We start from the raw sequence: 17,500 nt of genomic DNA, 5'->3' as shown, positions 1-17,500 counted from the left end.
AACAATGACAAATGGTTTTATGAAGAACGCCGTGTTTCTCAAGAAAGAAATTGAGAAACTTGTCCAACCAAAAACATAGAGACCCTGAAAACCCGAGTCTACTCCTTCACTACGGTGAATCACTAAAACAATACAGAAATACACTACGGAAAAAGAAGGAACAGCATGTCAGAAATCAGCTCAATGTAACTGAAGAATCCATAGACTCTAACCACTTCTGGGAAAATTGGAAAACACTAAACAAACAACACCACGAAGAGACATCTATCCAAAACGGAGATGTATGGATAAACCACTTCTCCAATCTTTTTGGCTCTATAACAAAGAACAAACAGCAAAAACATATACATGATCAAATACAAATCTTAGATTCAACTATTAAAGACGACCAGAACCCACTGGATTCTCCAAATACATTGAACAAAAACACAGGACAAAATAAAAACCCTCCAACCCAAAAAGGCCTGTGGTGTTGATGGTATCCTAAACAAAATGAATATACAGACCACAAATTCCAATTGGCTAAAACTCTTTAACATCATCCTCAGCTCTGGCATCTTCCTCAGTATTTGGAACCAAGGACTGATCACCCCAATCCACAAAAGTGGAGACAAATTTGACCCCAATAACTACCGTGGAATATGCGTCAACAGTAACCTTGGGAAAATCCTCTGCATTATCATTAACAGCAGACTCGTACATTTCCTCAATGAAAACAACGTACTGAGCAAATGTCAAATTGGCTTTTTACCAAATTACCGTACAACAGACCATGTATTCACCCTGCACACCCTAATTGACAAACAAACAAACCAAAACAAAGGCAAAGTCTTCTCATGCTTTGTTGATTTTCAAAAAAAGCTTTTGACTCAATTTGGCACGAGGGCCTGCTAAACAAGCAGCAAGGTTAAACAGTGAAGAACAAACACCATTGTAAATACAACCCATATTTATGTTTATTTATTTTCCCTTTTGTACTTTAACTATTTGCACATCGTTACAACACTGTATGTACATAATATGACATTTGTTGTCTTTATTATTTTGGAACTTCTGTGTGTTAAATGTTTACTGTTCACTTTTATTTATTTCATTTTTGTTAATTATCTACTTCACTTGCTTTGGCAACGTTAACATATGTTTCCCATGCCAATAAAGCCCCTAAAATGAAATTGAAATGAGATAGAGAGAGACACAGACAGAGAACAGGCAGACAGAGAGAGAGCAGACCAGACCGATAGACAGGCAGGCAGAGAGAGAGAGAGAGAGAGAGAGAGAGAGAGAGAGAGAGAGAGAGAGGAGACAGACAGACAGACAGACAGACAGACAGACAGACAGACAGACAGACAGACAGACAGACAGACAGACAGACAGACAGACTACACTGATGTCACCACCGTTAGATTCCACGGTCACTGCCCAGTGTTTAGGGCTGGAAAAAGGCCTTCCTAAAAAACTAAACTGGCTGTAACCAGTGTCACAGATCAATTGGACTCTACTGGCTAGTTCAGAGCTGTATATTTCAATGTAAATTTAAGTCTAATTCAAGTACCCTTTTCACGCTATCATGCTGACCCAAAACGTACAATGCTGAGCCAAACCATACAATGCTGACCCAAACCGTACAATGCTGAGTCAAACCATACAATGCTGACCTAAACCGTACAATGCTGAGCCAAACCATACAATGCTGACCTAAACCGTACAATGCTGAGCCAAACCATACAATGCTGACCTAAACCGTACAATGCTGAGCCAAACCATACAATGCTGAGCCAAAACGTACAATGCTGAGCCAAACCATACAATGCTGAGCCAAAACGTATATTGCTGACCCAAACCATACAACGCTGAATCAAACCATACAATGCTGACCCAAAACATACAATACTGAGTCAAACCATACAATGCTGACCCAAAACATACAATGCTGACCCAAACCATACAATGCTGACCCAAAACATACAATGCTGACCCAAACCATACAATGCTGACCCAAAACGTACCATGCTGAGCCAAACCGTACATTGCTGACCCAAACCATACAATGCTGACCCAAAACGTACAATGCTGACCCAAAACGTACCATGTTGAATCAAACCGTACCATGCTGAGCCAAACCGTACATTGCTGACCCAAACCATACAATGCTGACCCAAACCGTACAATGCTGACCCAAACCATACAATGCTGACCCAAACCGTACAATGCTGACCCAAACCATACAATGCTGACCCAAACCATACAATGCTGAATCAAACTGTACCATGCTAAGCCAAACCATACAATTCTGACCCAAACCATACAAGGCTGACCCAAAACTGTACAATGCTGACTCAGATATTTTCTTTCCCCATTGTCCTTCCCTGCACAGTTCGAGCTACTATTGTGGACACGTAACAAGAGGCCAGCACAGTTAACCTCTGTCAACAACAACAACAACACACTCTCTCCTGGATGGTCCGACGGCCCAGTGGTGTGAACAGGGTAACGGTGTTGAGTTCTCACCATGGCGTCGCCACACTTTGTGCCCGACATGACGAGGCCTGGGTCAGGCATGTCGTCCCCCAGGTAGACATGGGTCCCCCGGCACAGGATTCGGCCCCCCTCTTGTAGGGGGATGTTGGTTTCTATGGAGACGGCATTGGTGCCTATTATTGGCCGGTTGGCTCCTCCTTGACACTGTATTTTGCCACACTTAGCATCTCTGTAAACAACAACAAACAACAAACAACACCCCATTAATCACTAGATTAGAAAACACAACTAAAGGCATTCACCTGAATGATATTTCATTGTTACTGGAGCCAGAGTCTTAGCTGTCAAATAACTTGACTTTCTCTCCAAACATCTACAACAGTGGTGTCAAAATGATTTCCTGGAGGGCTGTGTGCCTGCTGGTTATTTCGTTATTTCCTTTCAATTTGTATCAAATTAAGACCTAGACAACCAGGTGAGGGGAGTTCTTAAACTAATCAATGACCTTAATTGATCGATCAAGTACAATGGAGGAGCGAAAACCTGCAGACACTGCAGATTTGAGATTAACGCCAGTGAACTACAGTAACTACTGTGTTGCTAGAACTACAGTAACTACTACACAGTGTTCTGTTGTGTTAGGACTCTTTTCAACCCCAGTTTAGGTTCTGTTGTGTTGTCAGGACTCTTTTCAACCCCAGTTTAGATTGTGTTGTGTTAGGACTCTTTTCAACCCCAGTTTAGATTCTGTTGTGTTGGGACTCTTTTCAACCCCAGTTTAGATTCTGTTGTGTTGTCAGGACTCTTTTCAACCCCAGTTTAGGTTCTGTTGTGTTAGGACTCTTTTCAACCCCAGTTTAGATTATGTTTTGTTGGGACTCTTTTCAACCCCAGTTTAGGTTCTGTTGTGTTGTTAGGACTCTTTTCAACCCCAGTTTAGGTTCTGTTGTGCTGTCAGGACTCTTTTCAACCCCAGTTTAGGTTCTGTTGTGTTGTCAGGACTCTTTTCAACCCCAGTTTAGATTGTGTTGTGTTAGGACTCTTTTCAACCCCAGTTTAGATTATGTTTTGTTGGGACTCTTTTCAACCCCAGTTTAGATTCTGTTGTGTTGTCAGGACTCTTTTCAACCCCAGTTTAGGTTCTGTTGTGTTAGGACTCTTTTCAACCCCAGTTTAGATTATGTTTTGTTGGGACTCTTTTCAACCCCAGTTTAGGTTCTGTTGTGTTGTTAGGACTCTTTTCAACCCCAGTTTAGGTTCTGTTGTGCTGTCAGGACTCTTTTCAACCCCAGTTTAGATTCTGTTGTGCTGTTAGGACTCTTTTCAACCCCAGTTTAGATTCTGTTGTGTTAGGACTCTTTTCAAAAGCAGTTTAGGTTCTGTTGTGTTAGGACTCTTTTCAACCCCAGTTTAGATTCTGTTGTGTTAGGACTCTTTTCAAAAGCAGTTTAGGTTCTGTTGTGTTAGGACTCTTTTCAACCCCAGTTTAGATTCTGTTGTGTAAGGACTCTTTTCAACCCCAGTTTAGATTCTGTTGTGTTAGGACTCTTTTCAACCCCAGTTTAGATTCTGTTGTGTTAGGACTCTTTTCAACCCCAGTTTAGATTCTGTGCTGTTAGGACTTTTTTCAACCCCAGTTCCAGGGAAATCAGCAGAGAATCAGACAGAAAGAGTGGCTGTAGCCCAGTCCTACATTAGACTGTAGCCCAGTCCTACATTAGACAGAAAGAGTGGCTGTAGCCCAGTCCTACATTAGACTTTAGCCCAGTCCTACATTAGACTGTAGCCCAGTCCTACATTAGACTGTAGCCCAGTCCTACATTAGACTTTAGCCCAGTCCTACATTAGACTGTAGCCCAGTCCTACATTAGACTGTAGCCCAGTCCTACATTAGACAAAAAGAGTGGCTGTAGCCCAGTCCTACATTAGACTGAAAGAGTGGCTGTAGCCCAGTCCTACATTAGACAGAAAGAGTGGCTGTAGCCCTACATTAGACTGTAGCCCAGTCCTACATTAGACTGTAGCCCAGTCCTACATTAGACTGTAGCCCAGTCCTACATTAGACTGTAGCCCAGTCCTACATTAGGCTGTAGCCCAGTACTACATTATAATGTATCCCAGTCCTACATTAGACTGTAGCCCAGTCCTACATTAGACTGTAGCCCAGTCTTACATTAGACTGAACAAGTGGCTGTAGCCCAGTCCTACATTAGACTGAACAAGTGGCTGTAGCCCAGTCCTACATTAGACTGAAAGAGTGGCTGTAGCCCAGTCCTACATTAGACAGAAATAGTGGCTGTAGCCCAGACCTACATTAGACTGTAGCCCAGTCCTACATTAGACTGTAGCCCAGTCCTACATTAGACTGAAAGAGTGGCTGTAGCCCAGTCCTACATTAGACTGAAAGAGTGGCTGTAGCCCAGTCCTACATTAGACAGAAATAGTGGCTGTAGCCCAGACCTACATTAGACTGTAGCCCAGTCCTACATTAGACTGTAGCCCAGTCCTACATTAGACTGTAGCCCAGTCCTACATTAGACTGTAGCCCAGTCCTACATTAGGCTGTAGCCCAGTACTACATTATAATGTATCCCAGTCCTACATTAGACTGTAGCCCAGTCCTACATTAGACTGTAGCCCAGTCTTACATTAGACTGAACAAGTGGCTGTAGCCCAGTCCTACATTAGACTGAACAAGTGGCTGTAGCCCAGTCCTACATTAGACTGAAAGAGTGGCTGTAGCCCAGTCCTACATTAGACAGAAATAGTGGCTGTAGCCCAGACCTACATTAGACTGTAGCCCAGTCCTACATTAGACTGTAGCCCAGTCCTACATTAGACTGAAAGAGTGGCTGTAGCCCAGTCCTACATTAGACTGAAAGAGTGGCTGTAGCCCAGTCCTACATTAGACAGAAATAGTGGCTGTAGCCCAGACCTACATTAGACTGTAGCCCAGTCCTACATTAGACTGTAGCCCAGTCCTACATTAGACTGAAAGAGTGGCTGTAGCCCAGTCCTACATTAGACTGAAAGAGTGGCTGTAGCCCAGTCCTACATTAGACTGAAATAGTGGCTGTAGCCCAGTCCTACATTAGACTGAAAGAGTGGCTGTAGCCCAGTCCTACATTAGACAGAAATAGTGGCTGTAGCCCAGTCCTACATTAGACTGTAGCCCAGTCCTACATTAGACTGTAGCCCAGTCCTACATTAGACTGTAGCCCAGTCCTACATTAGACTGTAGCCCAGTCCTACATTAGGCTGTAGCCCAGTACTACATTAGAATGTATCCCAGTCCTACATTAGACTGTAGCCCAGTCCTACATTAGACTGTAGCCCAGTCCTACATTAGACTGTAGCCCAGTCCTACATTAGACTGTGTTTGTAGACTTTGTTTGTCATTGTATAAGGGTCTCAGTCAATCCCAGTCACATCCAGTTTTCTGTCATTGCTGCAATTAAGTCAATTAAGAGACCGTTGATGAATGATTCAGGTCAACATCCCAGAATAGCACCCTATTCCCTTGTTTAGTGCCCTGCTTTTGAGCAGAGGCCATTGGGCACTGGTAAAGAGTAGTGCACTAAACAGGAAATAGGAATCCATTTGGGAGACGCCCACTAATGTCTCTGCCGTCTAAAGACAATTAAAGGGGATCGTTAAGAAGAACAAAACCCCTCCCCCTTTTAAAAAAATGCTAATTAAAATATTTCAAGAGTTTCAATAAAGTCTAGACTATGACATCACGTCTTCATTAAAGACAGACACTTTTTTCTCCCTTTTGTCTCCTGTTGTTGTCGTGGTTACCCTTTCAAATAAGTACAGCCTGGTAATTCTATACCCTTTTGTCTCCTGTTGTTGTCGTGGTTACACTTTCAAAGATGTACAGCCTGGTAATTCTATACCCTTTTGTCTCCTGTTGTTGTCGTGGTTACCCTTTTCAAAGATGTACAGCCTGGTAATTCTATACCCTTTTGTCTCCTGTTGTTGTCGTGGTTACCCTTTTCAAAGATGTACAGCCTGGTAATTCTATACCCTTTTGTCTCCTGTTGTTGTCGTGGTTACCCTTTTCAAAGATGTACAGCCTGGTAATTCTATACCCTTTTGTCTCCTGTTGTTGTCGTGGTTACCCTTTCAAAGATGTACAGCCTGGTAATTCTATACCCTTTTGTCTCCTGTTGTTGTCGTGGTTACCCTTTCAAAGATGTACTGCCTGGTAATTCTATACCCTTTTGTCTCCTGTTGTTGTCGTGGTTACCCTTTCAAAGATGTACAGCCTGGTAATTCTATACCCTTTTGTCTCCTGTTGTTGTCGTGGTTACCCTTTTCAAAGATGTACAGCCTGGTAATTCTATACCCGTTTGTCTCCAGTTGTTGTCGTGGTTACCCTTTCAAAGAACTACAGCCTGGTAATTCTATACCCTTTTGTCTCCTGTTGTTGTCGTGGTTACCCTTTCAAAGATGTACAGCCTGGTAATTCTATACCCTTTTGTCTCCTGTTGTTGTCGTGGTTACCCTTTCAAAGAAGTACAGCCTGGTAATTCTATATCCTTTTGTCTCCTGTTGTTGTCGTGGTTACCCTTTCAAAGATGTACAGCCTGGTAATTCTATACCCACGCACCACTGCGAACGGGTTTATTTGACTACGTTTTCGACTACTCACACCCCAGTTAAAGACCCGAGTGGTCGATAACGTTGTCAAATAAACCAATCACATTGTAGTATAGATAAAATGCAACGGGGGGGGTCTCTTTTCACATTTTATTTAAAAACCAGCACATGCTCAGAGACAGTGGATATGTGTACTGGTATGTCGTCTTACGGAGCTTCACACTTGGCAAAGGATCCCCTGGAGTCCTTCCCACAGTTCCCGTAGGGATCTCCTGCCGAGTTGACTCTCTCAAAGCAGATCCCTGGGGCGGGCTTGGCTCCTATCAGACATGGGGGACATATAACATCAGAGACAGACTGTAACTTCTCGGCCTTATCTGATATCGTCTTTCTGTGGTTTCCTCACATCCTCCTCTCCTCGAGGCTCCTCTCCTCCTTCTCAAACCCATTGGGGAGGAGCGGATTCGAGGCTCTCTACTCTCTACCTGTTCTCTACTCACCCTGACCCCAGGGAGTGATCAGACCCTGTTCTCTACTCACCCTGACCCCAGAGAGTGAACAGACCCTGTTCTCTACTCACCCTGACCCCAGAGCGTGATCAGACCCTGTTCTCTACTCACCCTGTCCCCAGAGAGTGATCAGACCCTGTTCTGTACTCACCCTGACCCCAGAGAGTGAACAGGCCCTGTTCTCTACTCACCCTGGCCCCAGGGAGTGATCAGACCCTGTTCTCTACTCACCCTGACCCCAGAGAGTGATCAGAACCTGTTCTGTACTCACCCTGGCCCCAGGGAGTGATCAGACCCTGTTCTCTACTCACCCTGTCCCCAGAGAGTGATCAGACCCTGTTCTCTACTCACCCTGGCCCCAGAGAGTGATCAGACCCTGTTCTCTACTCACCCTGACCCCAGAGAGTGCTCAGACCCTGTACTCTACTCACCCTGACCCCAGAGAGTGAACCGACCCTGTTCTCTACTCACCCTGACCCCAGAGAGTGATCAAACCCTGTCCTCTACTCACCCTGACCCCAGAGAGTGAACAGACCCTGTTCTCTACTCACCCTGACCCCAGATAGTGATCAGACCCTGTTCTCTACTCACCCTGACCCCAGAGAGTGATCAGACCCTGTTCTGTACTCACCCTGGCCCCAGAGAGTGATCAGACCCTGTTCTCTACTCACCCTGACCCAGGAGAGTGATCAGACCCTGTTCTGTACTCACCCTGGCCCCAGATAGTGATCAGACCCTGTTCTGTACTCACCCTGACCCCAGAGAGTGATCAGACCATGTTCTCTACTCACCCTGACCCCAGAGAGCGATCGGACCCTGTTCTCTACTCACCCTGAACCCAGAGAGTGATCTGACCCTTTTCTCTACTCACCCTGGCCCCAGAGAGTGATCAGACCCTGTTCTGTACTCACCCTGACCCCAGAGAGTGATCAGACCCTGTTCTGTACTCACCCTGACCCCAGAGAGTGATCAGACCATGTTCTCTACTCACCCTGACCCCAGAGAGCGATCCGACCCTGTTCTCTACTCACCCTGAACCCAGAGAGTGATCAGACCCTGTTCTCTACTCACCCTGGACCCAGAGAGTGATCAGACCCTGTTCTGTACTCACCCTGACCCCAGAGAGTGATCAGACCCTGTTCTCTACTCACCCTGGCCCCAGAGAGTGATGCACTGCTGCTCGTGTGTCTGGCAGATCCCATTGTAGCAGTGTCCATCCACTTTGTGACAGGCGTGCCCGTCATGCAGGTACACATTAGCAGGGCAATGGGGGTTGGCGCCGGTACAGAACTCTGGCAGGTCACATGAGTTACTGGAATCCCTGCACGGGGTGCCCGCTGCTTTCAGCTACAGACAGGTAGGCGGGCAGATAGACAGGCACACAGGCAGACAGACAGGCAGACAGACAGATAAGGAGGTGAGGCCTTGAGAGGCATGAAGGTCTGAAGTCTAAGAGAAACAGAAGAGGACAGACTACTTAGTTTACCTACTACTAACCCTACCCATTACATATGATTATAGAGTATCAAACAACTAGCCTAGCTACTACATATGATTATAAAGTATCAAACAACTAGCCTAGCTACTACATATGATTATAGAGTATCAAACAACTAGCCTAGCTACTACATATGATTATAGATTATAAAACAACTAGCCTAGCTACTACATATGATTATAGAGTATCAAACAACTAGCCTAGCTACTACATATGATTATAGATTATAAAACAACTAGCCTAGCTACTACATATGATTATAGAGTATCAAAGAAACAACTAGCCTAGCTACTACATATGATTATAGCTTATAAATCAACTAGCCTAGCTACTACCTATGATTATAGAGTATCAAACAACTAGCCTAGCTACTACATTTGATTATAGAGTATCAAACAACTAGCCTAGCTACTACATATGATTATAGCTTATAAATCAACTAGCCTAGCTACTACCTATGATTATGGAGGATCAAACAACTAGCCTAGCTACTGCATATGATTATAGATTATCAAACAACTAGCCTAGCTACTACATATGATTATAGAGGATCAATCAACTAGCTTAGCTACTACATATGATTATAGAGTATCAAACAACTAGCCTAGCTACTACATATGATTATAGATTATCAAACAAATAACTAGCCTAGCGACTACATATGAGTATAGAGTATCAAACAAACAACTAGCCTAGCTACTACATATGATTATAGAGGATCAAACAACTAGCCTAGCTACTACATATGATTATAGATTATCAAACAACTAGCCTAGCTACTATATATGATTATAGAGTATCAAACAACTAGCCTAGCTACTACATATGATTATAGAGTATCAAACAAACAACTAGCCTAGCTACTATATATGATTATAGATTATCAAACAAACAACTAGCCTAGCTACTACATATGATTATAGAGTATCAAACAAACAACTAGCCTAGCTACTACATATGATTATAGAGGATCAAACAAACAACTAGCCTAGCTACTACATATGATTATAGATTATCAAACAAACAACTAGCCTAGCTACTACATATGATTACAGATTATCAAACAAACAACTAGCCTAGCTACTACATATTATTATAGAGTATCAAACAAACAACTAGCCTAGCTACTACATATGATTATAGAGGATCAAACAACTAGCCTAGCTACTACATATTATTATAGATTATCAAACAACTAGCCTAGCTACTATATATGATTATAGAGTATCAAACAACTAGCCTAGCTACTACATATGATTATAGAGTATCAAACAAACAACTAGCCTAGCTACTACATATGATTATAGAGGATCAAACAAACAACTAGCCTAGCTACTACATATGATTATAGAGTATCAAACAAACAACTAGCCTAGCTACTACATATGATTATAGATTATCAAACAACTAGCCTAGCTACTACATATGATTATAGATTATCAAACAACTAGCCTAGCTACTATATATGATTATAGAGTATCAAACAACTAGCCTAGCTACTACATATGATTATAGAGTATCAAACAAACAACTAGCCTAGCTACTACATATGATTATAGAGGATCAAACAAACAACTAGCCTAGCTACTACATATGATTATAGAGTATCAAACAAACAACTAGCCTAGCTACTACATATGATTATAGAGTATCAAACAACTAGCCTAGCTACTACATATGATTATAGATTATCAAACAAATAGCCTAGCTACTACATATGATTACAGAGGATCAAACAACTAGCCTAGCTACTACATATGATTATAGAGCATCAAACAGCTAGCCTAGCTACTACATATGATTATAGAGGATCAAACAACTAGCCTAGCTACTACATATGATTATAGAGGATCAAACAACTAGCCTAGCTACTACATATGATTATAGAGGATCAAACAACTAGCCTAGCTACTACATATGATTATAGAGTATCAAACAACTAGCCTAGCTACTACATATGATTATAGAGTATCAAACAACTAGCCTAGCTACTACATATGATTATAGAGGATCAAACAAACAACTAGCCTAGCTACTACATATGATTATAGAGGATCAAACAAACAACTAGCCTAGCTACTACATATGATTATAGAGTATCAAACAAACAACTAGCCTAGCTACTACATATGATTATAGAGTATCAAACAATCAACTAGCCTAGCTACTACCTATGATTATAGAGGATAAAACAACTAGCCTAGCTACTACATATGATTATAGAGGATCAAACAAACAACTCCAACTTTAAGGCATATTCCCCTTTTTATACCACTATGTATTTAAGCCATTTTGTGTGTGTGTGTGTGTGTGTGTGTGTGTGTGTGTGCGTGAAACAGGACCCCTTCCCTGTGAAAATAATGATTAAAGAAGATGTGAGTTTAAATGAGGGCTGTTGGCCAACAGGTCAGTCAGTCTCCTACCAGGCAGTCATGACAGCACTGTCCGTGAGCACACACAGCATCCCCCTTCAGAGTACAGGTTGTAGAGTTACAGCACGGGTTCATACACTCCTAGAGAGAGGAGAGGAGAGAGGGGGAGAGGGGGAGAGGGGAGAGGAGAGAGGGGGAGAGGGGAGAGGGGAGAGGGGGAGAGAGAGAGGAGAGGTGGGGGGAGAGAGGAGAGGTGGGGAGAGAGGGTTCCAGAGAGAGGAGAGGTGGGGGGAGAGAAGAGAGGTGGGGAGAGAGAGGAGAGGAGAGAGGGGGAGAGGGGAGAGGGGAGAGAGAGGAGAGGAGAGAGGGGGAGAGGGGAGAGGGGGAGAGGGGAGAGAGAGGAGAGGTGGGGAGAGAGAGGAGAGGTGGGGAGAGAGAGGAGAGATGGGGAGAGAGAGGAGAGGTGGGGAGAGAGAGGAGAGATGGGGAGAGAGAGGAGAGGAAGAAGGGGTTTACAAACCACCCAGATTAGATGTAATCTGAGAACACACGCACATCTCTAATGTTATCAGAGGGAACCCCACGCCAGGTCGTATTATATTCCTCCTCTCCTCCCTGGTAGAGGTCAGACAGTCAGGTAGAGTTACGTCCTGAAAGGATTTCTTCAACAACAGCTTCGGACAGGGAACACGGTCCCAGGTCCCCGTTGATGTAACATATCCTCTGTGGAACAGTGGAGGTATGGACATCTGGTCTACATTATGCATTATCAGAACCCTGCACTCGACCAATCAGTAGCTCTGAAACTCTGCACTCTACCAATCAGCAACTCTGGAAACCTGCACTCTACCAATCAGCAGCTCTGGAACCCTGCACTCTACCAATCAGCAGCTCTGGAACCCTGCACTCTACCAATCAGCAGCTCTGGAACCCTGCACTCTACCAATCAGCAGCTCTGGAACCCTGCACTCTACCAATCAGCAGCTCTGGAAACCTGCACTCTACCAATCAGCAGCTCTGGAACCCTGCACTCTACCAATCAGCAGCTCTGGAACCCTGCACTCTACCAATCAGCAGCTCTGGAACCCTGCACTCTACCAATCAGCAGCTCTGGAAACCTGCACTCTACCAATCAGCAGCTCTGGAACACTGCACTCTACCAATCAGCAGCTCTGGAAACCTGCACTCTACCAATCAGCAGCTCTGGAACCCTGCACTCTACCAATCAGCAGCTCTGGAAACCTGCACTCTACCAATCAGCAGCTCTGGAACCCTGCACTCTACCAATCAGCAGCTCTGAAACCCTGCACTCTACCAATCAGCAGCTCTGGAACCCTGCACGCTACCAATCAGCAGCTCTGGAACCCTGCACTCTACCAATCAGCAGCCCTGAAACCCTGCACTCTACCAATCAGCAGCTCTGGAACCCTGCATTGAACCCACAACCTTGGTGTTGTTAGACCACTTCCTATCTCCACTATCTCCACTCCTCTCAGAACAGCTTGGCTCAGGGCAGTAGTGGTTTGGTTCAGCTAGGCTCAGAACAGCTTGGTTTGGTTCAGCTTGGCTCAGAACAGCTTGGTTTGGTTCAGCTTGGCTCAGAACAGCTTGGTTTGGTTCAGCTTGGCTCAGAACAGCTTGGCAAGGGGCAGTAGTGGTTTGGTTCAGCTTGGCTCAGGGCAGTAGAGGTTTGGTTCAGCTTGGCTCAGGGCAGTAGTGGTTTAGTTCAGCTTGGCTCAGGGCAGTAGTGGTTTGGTTCAGCTTGGCTAAGGGCAGTAGTGGTTTGGTTCAGCTTGGCTCAGGGCAGTAGTGGTTTGGTTCAGCTTGGCTCAGGGCAGTAGTGGTTTGGTTCAGCTTGGCTGAGGGCAGTAATGGTTTGGTTCAGCTTGGCTCAGGGCAGTAGTGGTTTGGTTCAGCTTGGCTCAGAACAGCTTGGTTTGGTTCAGCTTGGCTCAGAACAGCTTGGTTTGGTTCAGCTTGGCTCAGAACAGCTTGGCAAGGGGCAGTAGTGGTTTGGTTCAGCTTGGCTCAGGGCAGTAGAGGTTTGGTTCAGCTTGGCTCAGGGCAGTAGTGGTTTAGTTCAGCTTGGCTCAGGGCAGTAGTGGTTTGGTTCAGCTTGGCTCAGGGCAGTAGTGGTTTGGTTCAGCTTGGCTCAGGGCAGTAGTGGTTTTGTTCAGCTTGGCTCAGAACAGCATGGTTTGGTTCAGCTTGGCTCAGAACAGCTTGGTTTGGCTCAGCTTGGCTCAGAACAGCTTGGTTTGGTTCAGCTTGGCTCAGGGCAGTAGTGGTTTGGTTCAGCTTGACTCAGAACAGCTTGGTTTGATTCAGCTTGGCTCAGAACAGCTTAGTTTGGTTCAGCTTGGCTCAGAACAGCTTGGTTTGGTTCAGCTTGGCTCAGGGCAGTAGAGGTTTGGTTCAGCTTGGCTCAGGGCAGTAGTGGTTTAGTTCAGCTTGGCTCAGGGCAGTAGTGGTTTGGTTCAGCTTGGCTCAGGGCAGTAGTGGTTTGGTTCAGCTTGGTTCAGGGCAGTAGTGGTTTAGTTCAGCTTGGCTAAGGGCAGTAGTGGTTTAGTTCAGCTTGGCTCAGGGCAGTAGTGGTTTGGTTCAGCTTGGCTCAGGGCAGTAGTGGCTTGGTTCAGCTTGGCTCAGGGCAGTAGTGGTTTGGTTCAGCTTGGCTCAGGGCAGTAGTGGTTTGGTTCAGCTTGGCTCAGGGCAGTAGTGGTTTAGTTCAGCTTGGCTCAGGGCAGTAGTGGTTTAGTTCAGCTTGGCTCAGTGCAGTAGAGGCTTGTTTCAGCTTGGCTCAGGGCAGTAGAGGTTTGGTTCAGCTTGGCTCAGGGCAGTAGTGGTTTGGTTCAGCTTGGCTCAGGGCAGTAGTGGTTTGGTTCAGCTTGGCTCAGGGCAGTAGAGGTTTGGTTCAGCTTGGCTCAGGGCAGTAGAGGTTTGGTTCAGCTTGGCTCAGGGCAGTAGTGGTTTGGTTCAGCTTGGCTCAGAACAGTAGTGGTTTGGTTCAGCTTGGCTCAGGGCAGTAGTGGTTTGGTTCAGCTTGGCTCAGAACAGCTTGGTTTGGTTCAGCTTGGTTCAGGGCAGTATTGGTTTGGTTCAGCTTGGCTCAGGGCAGTAGTGGTTTGGTTCAGCTTGGCTCAGAACAGCTTGGTTTGGCTCAGCTTGGCTCAGAACAGCTTGGTTTGGTTCAGCTTGGCTCAGGGCAGTAGTGGTTTGGTTCAGCTTGACTCAGAACAGCTTGGTTTGATTCAGCTTGGCTCAGAACAGCTTAGTTTGGTTCAGCTTGGCTCAGAACAGCTTGGTTTGGTTCAGCTTGGCTCAGGGCAGTAGAGGTTTGGTTCAGCTTGGCTCAGGGCAGTAGTGGTTTAGTTCAGCTTGGCTCAGGGCAGTAGTGGTTTGGTTCAGCTTGGCTCAGGGCAGTAGTGGTTTGGTTCAGCTTGGCTCAGGGCAGTAGTGGTTTAGTTCAGCTTGGCTAAGGGCAGTAGTGGTTTAGTTCAGCTTGGCTCAGGGCAGTAGTGTCTTGGTTCAGCTTGGCTCAGGGCAGTAGTGGTTTGGTTCAGCTTGGCTCAGGGCAGTAGTGGTTTGGTTCAGCTTGGCTCAGGGCAGTAGTGGTTTAGTTCAGCTTGGCTCAGGGCAGTAGTGGTTTAGTTCAGCTTGGCTCAGGGCAGTAGAGGCTTGGTTCAGCTTGGCTAAGGGCAGTAGTGGTTTAGTTCAGCTTGGCTCAGGGCAGTAGTGTCTTGGTTCAGCTTGGCTCAGGGCAGTAGTGGTTTGGTTCAGCTTGGCTCAGGGCAGTAGTGGTTTGGTTCAGCTTGGCTCAGGGCAGTAGTGGTTTAGTTCAGCTTGGCTCAGGGCAGTAGTGGTTTAGTTCAGCTTGGCTCAGGGCAGTAGAGGCTTGGTTCAGCTTGGCTCAGGGCAGTAGTGGTTTGGTTCAGCTTGGCTCAGGGCAGTAGTGGTTTAGTTCAGCTTGGCTCAGGGCAGTAGAGGCTTGGTTCAGCTTGGCTCAGGGCAGTAGTGGTTTAGTTCAGCTTGGCTCAGGGCAGTAGTGGTTTAGTTCAGCTTGGCTCAGGGCAGTAGAGGCTTGGTTCAGCTTGGCTCAGGGCAGTAGAGGTTTGGTTCAGCTTGACTCAGGGCAGTAGTGGTTTGGTTGAGCTTGGGTCAGGGCAGTAGTGGTTTGGTTCAGCTTGGCTCAGGGCAGTGGTGGTTTGGTTCAGCTTGGCTCAGGGCAGTAGTGTTCATACAGTGTTAACGTGTCCCATCCCATTGCATCCCTACCATGACAAAACAGGACAACTTCCTACCTCCAGTTCTCCACAGTCACACTCCTCTCCTTCCTCCACGTATCCGTTGCCACACTTCTGTCCCCCGTAGAGAACCTTGACCTCAGGCATGTTGAACAGACACATCCCAACGCCCTTCTCCAGACTGGCAGACAGATCCTTTATACTACAGGAGCTGAATACTGTAGGGAACGGGTACCTGGAGAGGAGAGAGAGAGAGGAGAACTACTGAATACTGTAGGGAACAGGTACCTGGAGAGGAGAGAGAGAGAGAGAGAGAGGAGAACTACTGAATACTGTTGGGAACAGGTACCTGGAGAGGAGAGAGAGAGAGGAGAACTACTGAATACTGTAGGGAACGGGTACCTGGAGAGGAGAGAGAGAGAGGAGAACTACTGAATACTGTAGGGAACAGGTACCTGGAGAGGAGAGAGAGACGGGAACTACTGAATACTGTAGGGAACAGGTACCTGGAGAGGAGAGAGAGAGAGAGGAGAACTACTGAATACTGTAGGGAACAGGTACCTGGAGAGGAGAGAGAGAGAGGAGAACTACTGAATACTGTAGGGAACAGGTACCTGGAGATTAGAGAGAGAGAGGAGAACTACTGAATACTGTAGGGAACAGGTACCTGGAGAGGAGAGAGAGAGAGGAGAACTACTGAATACTGTAGGGAACAGGTACCTGGAGAGGAGAGAGAGAGAGGAGAACTACTGAATACTGTAGGGAACAGGTACCTGGAGAGGAGAGAGAGAGAGAGAGGAGAACTACCGAATACTGTAGGGAACAGGTACCTGGAGAGGAGAGAGAGAGAGGAGAACTACTGAATACTGTAGGGAACAGGTACCTGGAGAGGAGAGAGAGACGGGAACTACTGAATACTGTAGGGAACAGGTACCTGGAGAGGAGAGAGAGAGGAGAACTACTGAATACTGTAGGGAACGGGTACCTGGAGAGGAGAGAGAGAGAGGAGAACTACTGAATACTGTAGGGAACGGGTACCTGGAGAGGAGAGAGAGAGAGGAGAACTACTGAATACTGTAGGGAACAGGTACCTGGAGAGGAGAGAGAGAGAGGAGAACTACTGAATACTGTAGGGAACAGGTACCTGGAGAGGAGAGAGAGAGAGAGAGAGAGAGAGAGAGAGAGAGAGAGAGAGGAGAACTACTGAATACTGTAGGGATCAGGTACCTGGAGAGGAGAGAGAGAGAGAGGAGAACTACTGAATACTGTGTGAGTGTGTGTTTGTCCTGGGCTCTGTCTGAGAAAACCTTTCTTCCAGACCTCATACAGCTTAATGCAGCAATGCTCTGGTAATAGACTGTACTGCTGGATGGCCATGTAGTGTACGTGATGGAGGGTGTGTGTGTGAGGAGAGAGAATGTGTGTGTGTGTGTGTGTGTGTGCCTGTTGGTGTGAGTGTGTGACTGTTCATACAAAGTATAACTCTTCCCTCTCCTCTATCTCCTCTCTCCCCTCTATCGCCTCTATCCCCTCTATCCCCTCTCCTCTATCTTCTCCCTCCTTCCCTCTATCCCTTCCCCTCTATCTCCTCTATCCCCTCCCCTCTACCCCCTCCCTCTATCCCCTCTATCCCCTCTATCCCTCCACCCCCTCCCTCTATCCCTCTATCCCTCTATCCCCTCTATCACCTCTACCCCCTCCCTCTATCCCCTCTATCCCTCTATCCCCTCTATCCCTCTATCTACCCCCTTCCTCTATACCCTCTATCCCCTCTATCCCCTCTATCCCTCTATCCCC

The 17,500-nt window shown here is 46.1% G+C and overlaps 1 protein-coding gene across 1 annotated transcript in view; it reads right to left on the bottom strand.

Annotated features, from left to right (window-relative positions):
• The window catches only part of LOC110517068 (disintegrin and metalloproteinase domain-containing protein 12), a 234,598-nt gene that overhangs the window by 30,848 nt on the left and 186,250 nt on the right, over positions 1–17,500 (bottom strand). Inside the window, exons 12-16 of the mRNA XM_090228882.1 lie at positions 15,761–15,938; positions 11,514–11,603; positions 8,744–8,939; positions 7,295–7,403; positions 2,509–2,707 (exon numbers count right to left, since the gene is read on the bottom strand). Coding sequence (XP_090085008.1) covers positions 2,509–2,707; positions 7,295–7,403; positions 8,744–8,939; positions 11,514–11,603; positions 15,761–15,938 — 772 coding nt within the window. The remainder of the gene's footprint in view (positions 1–2,508; positions 2,708–7,294; positions 7,404–8,743; positions 8,940–11,513; positions 11,604–15,760; positions 15,939–17,500) is intronic.

This window comes from Oncorhynchus mykiss, unplaced genomic scaffold, assembly GCF_057628025.1.
Source record: "Oncorhynchus mykiss isolate SJ-2025 unplaced genomic scaffold, ASM5762802v1 scaffold103, whole genome shotgun sequence".
NCBI classification, from domain to species: Eukaryota; Metazoa; Chordata; class Actinopteri; order Salmoniformes; family Salmonidae; genus Oncorhynchus; species Oncorhynchus mykiss.
This window is presented reverse-complemented; position numbering and strand designations above follow the sequence as displayed.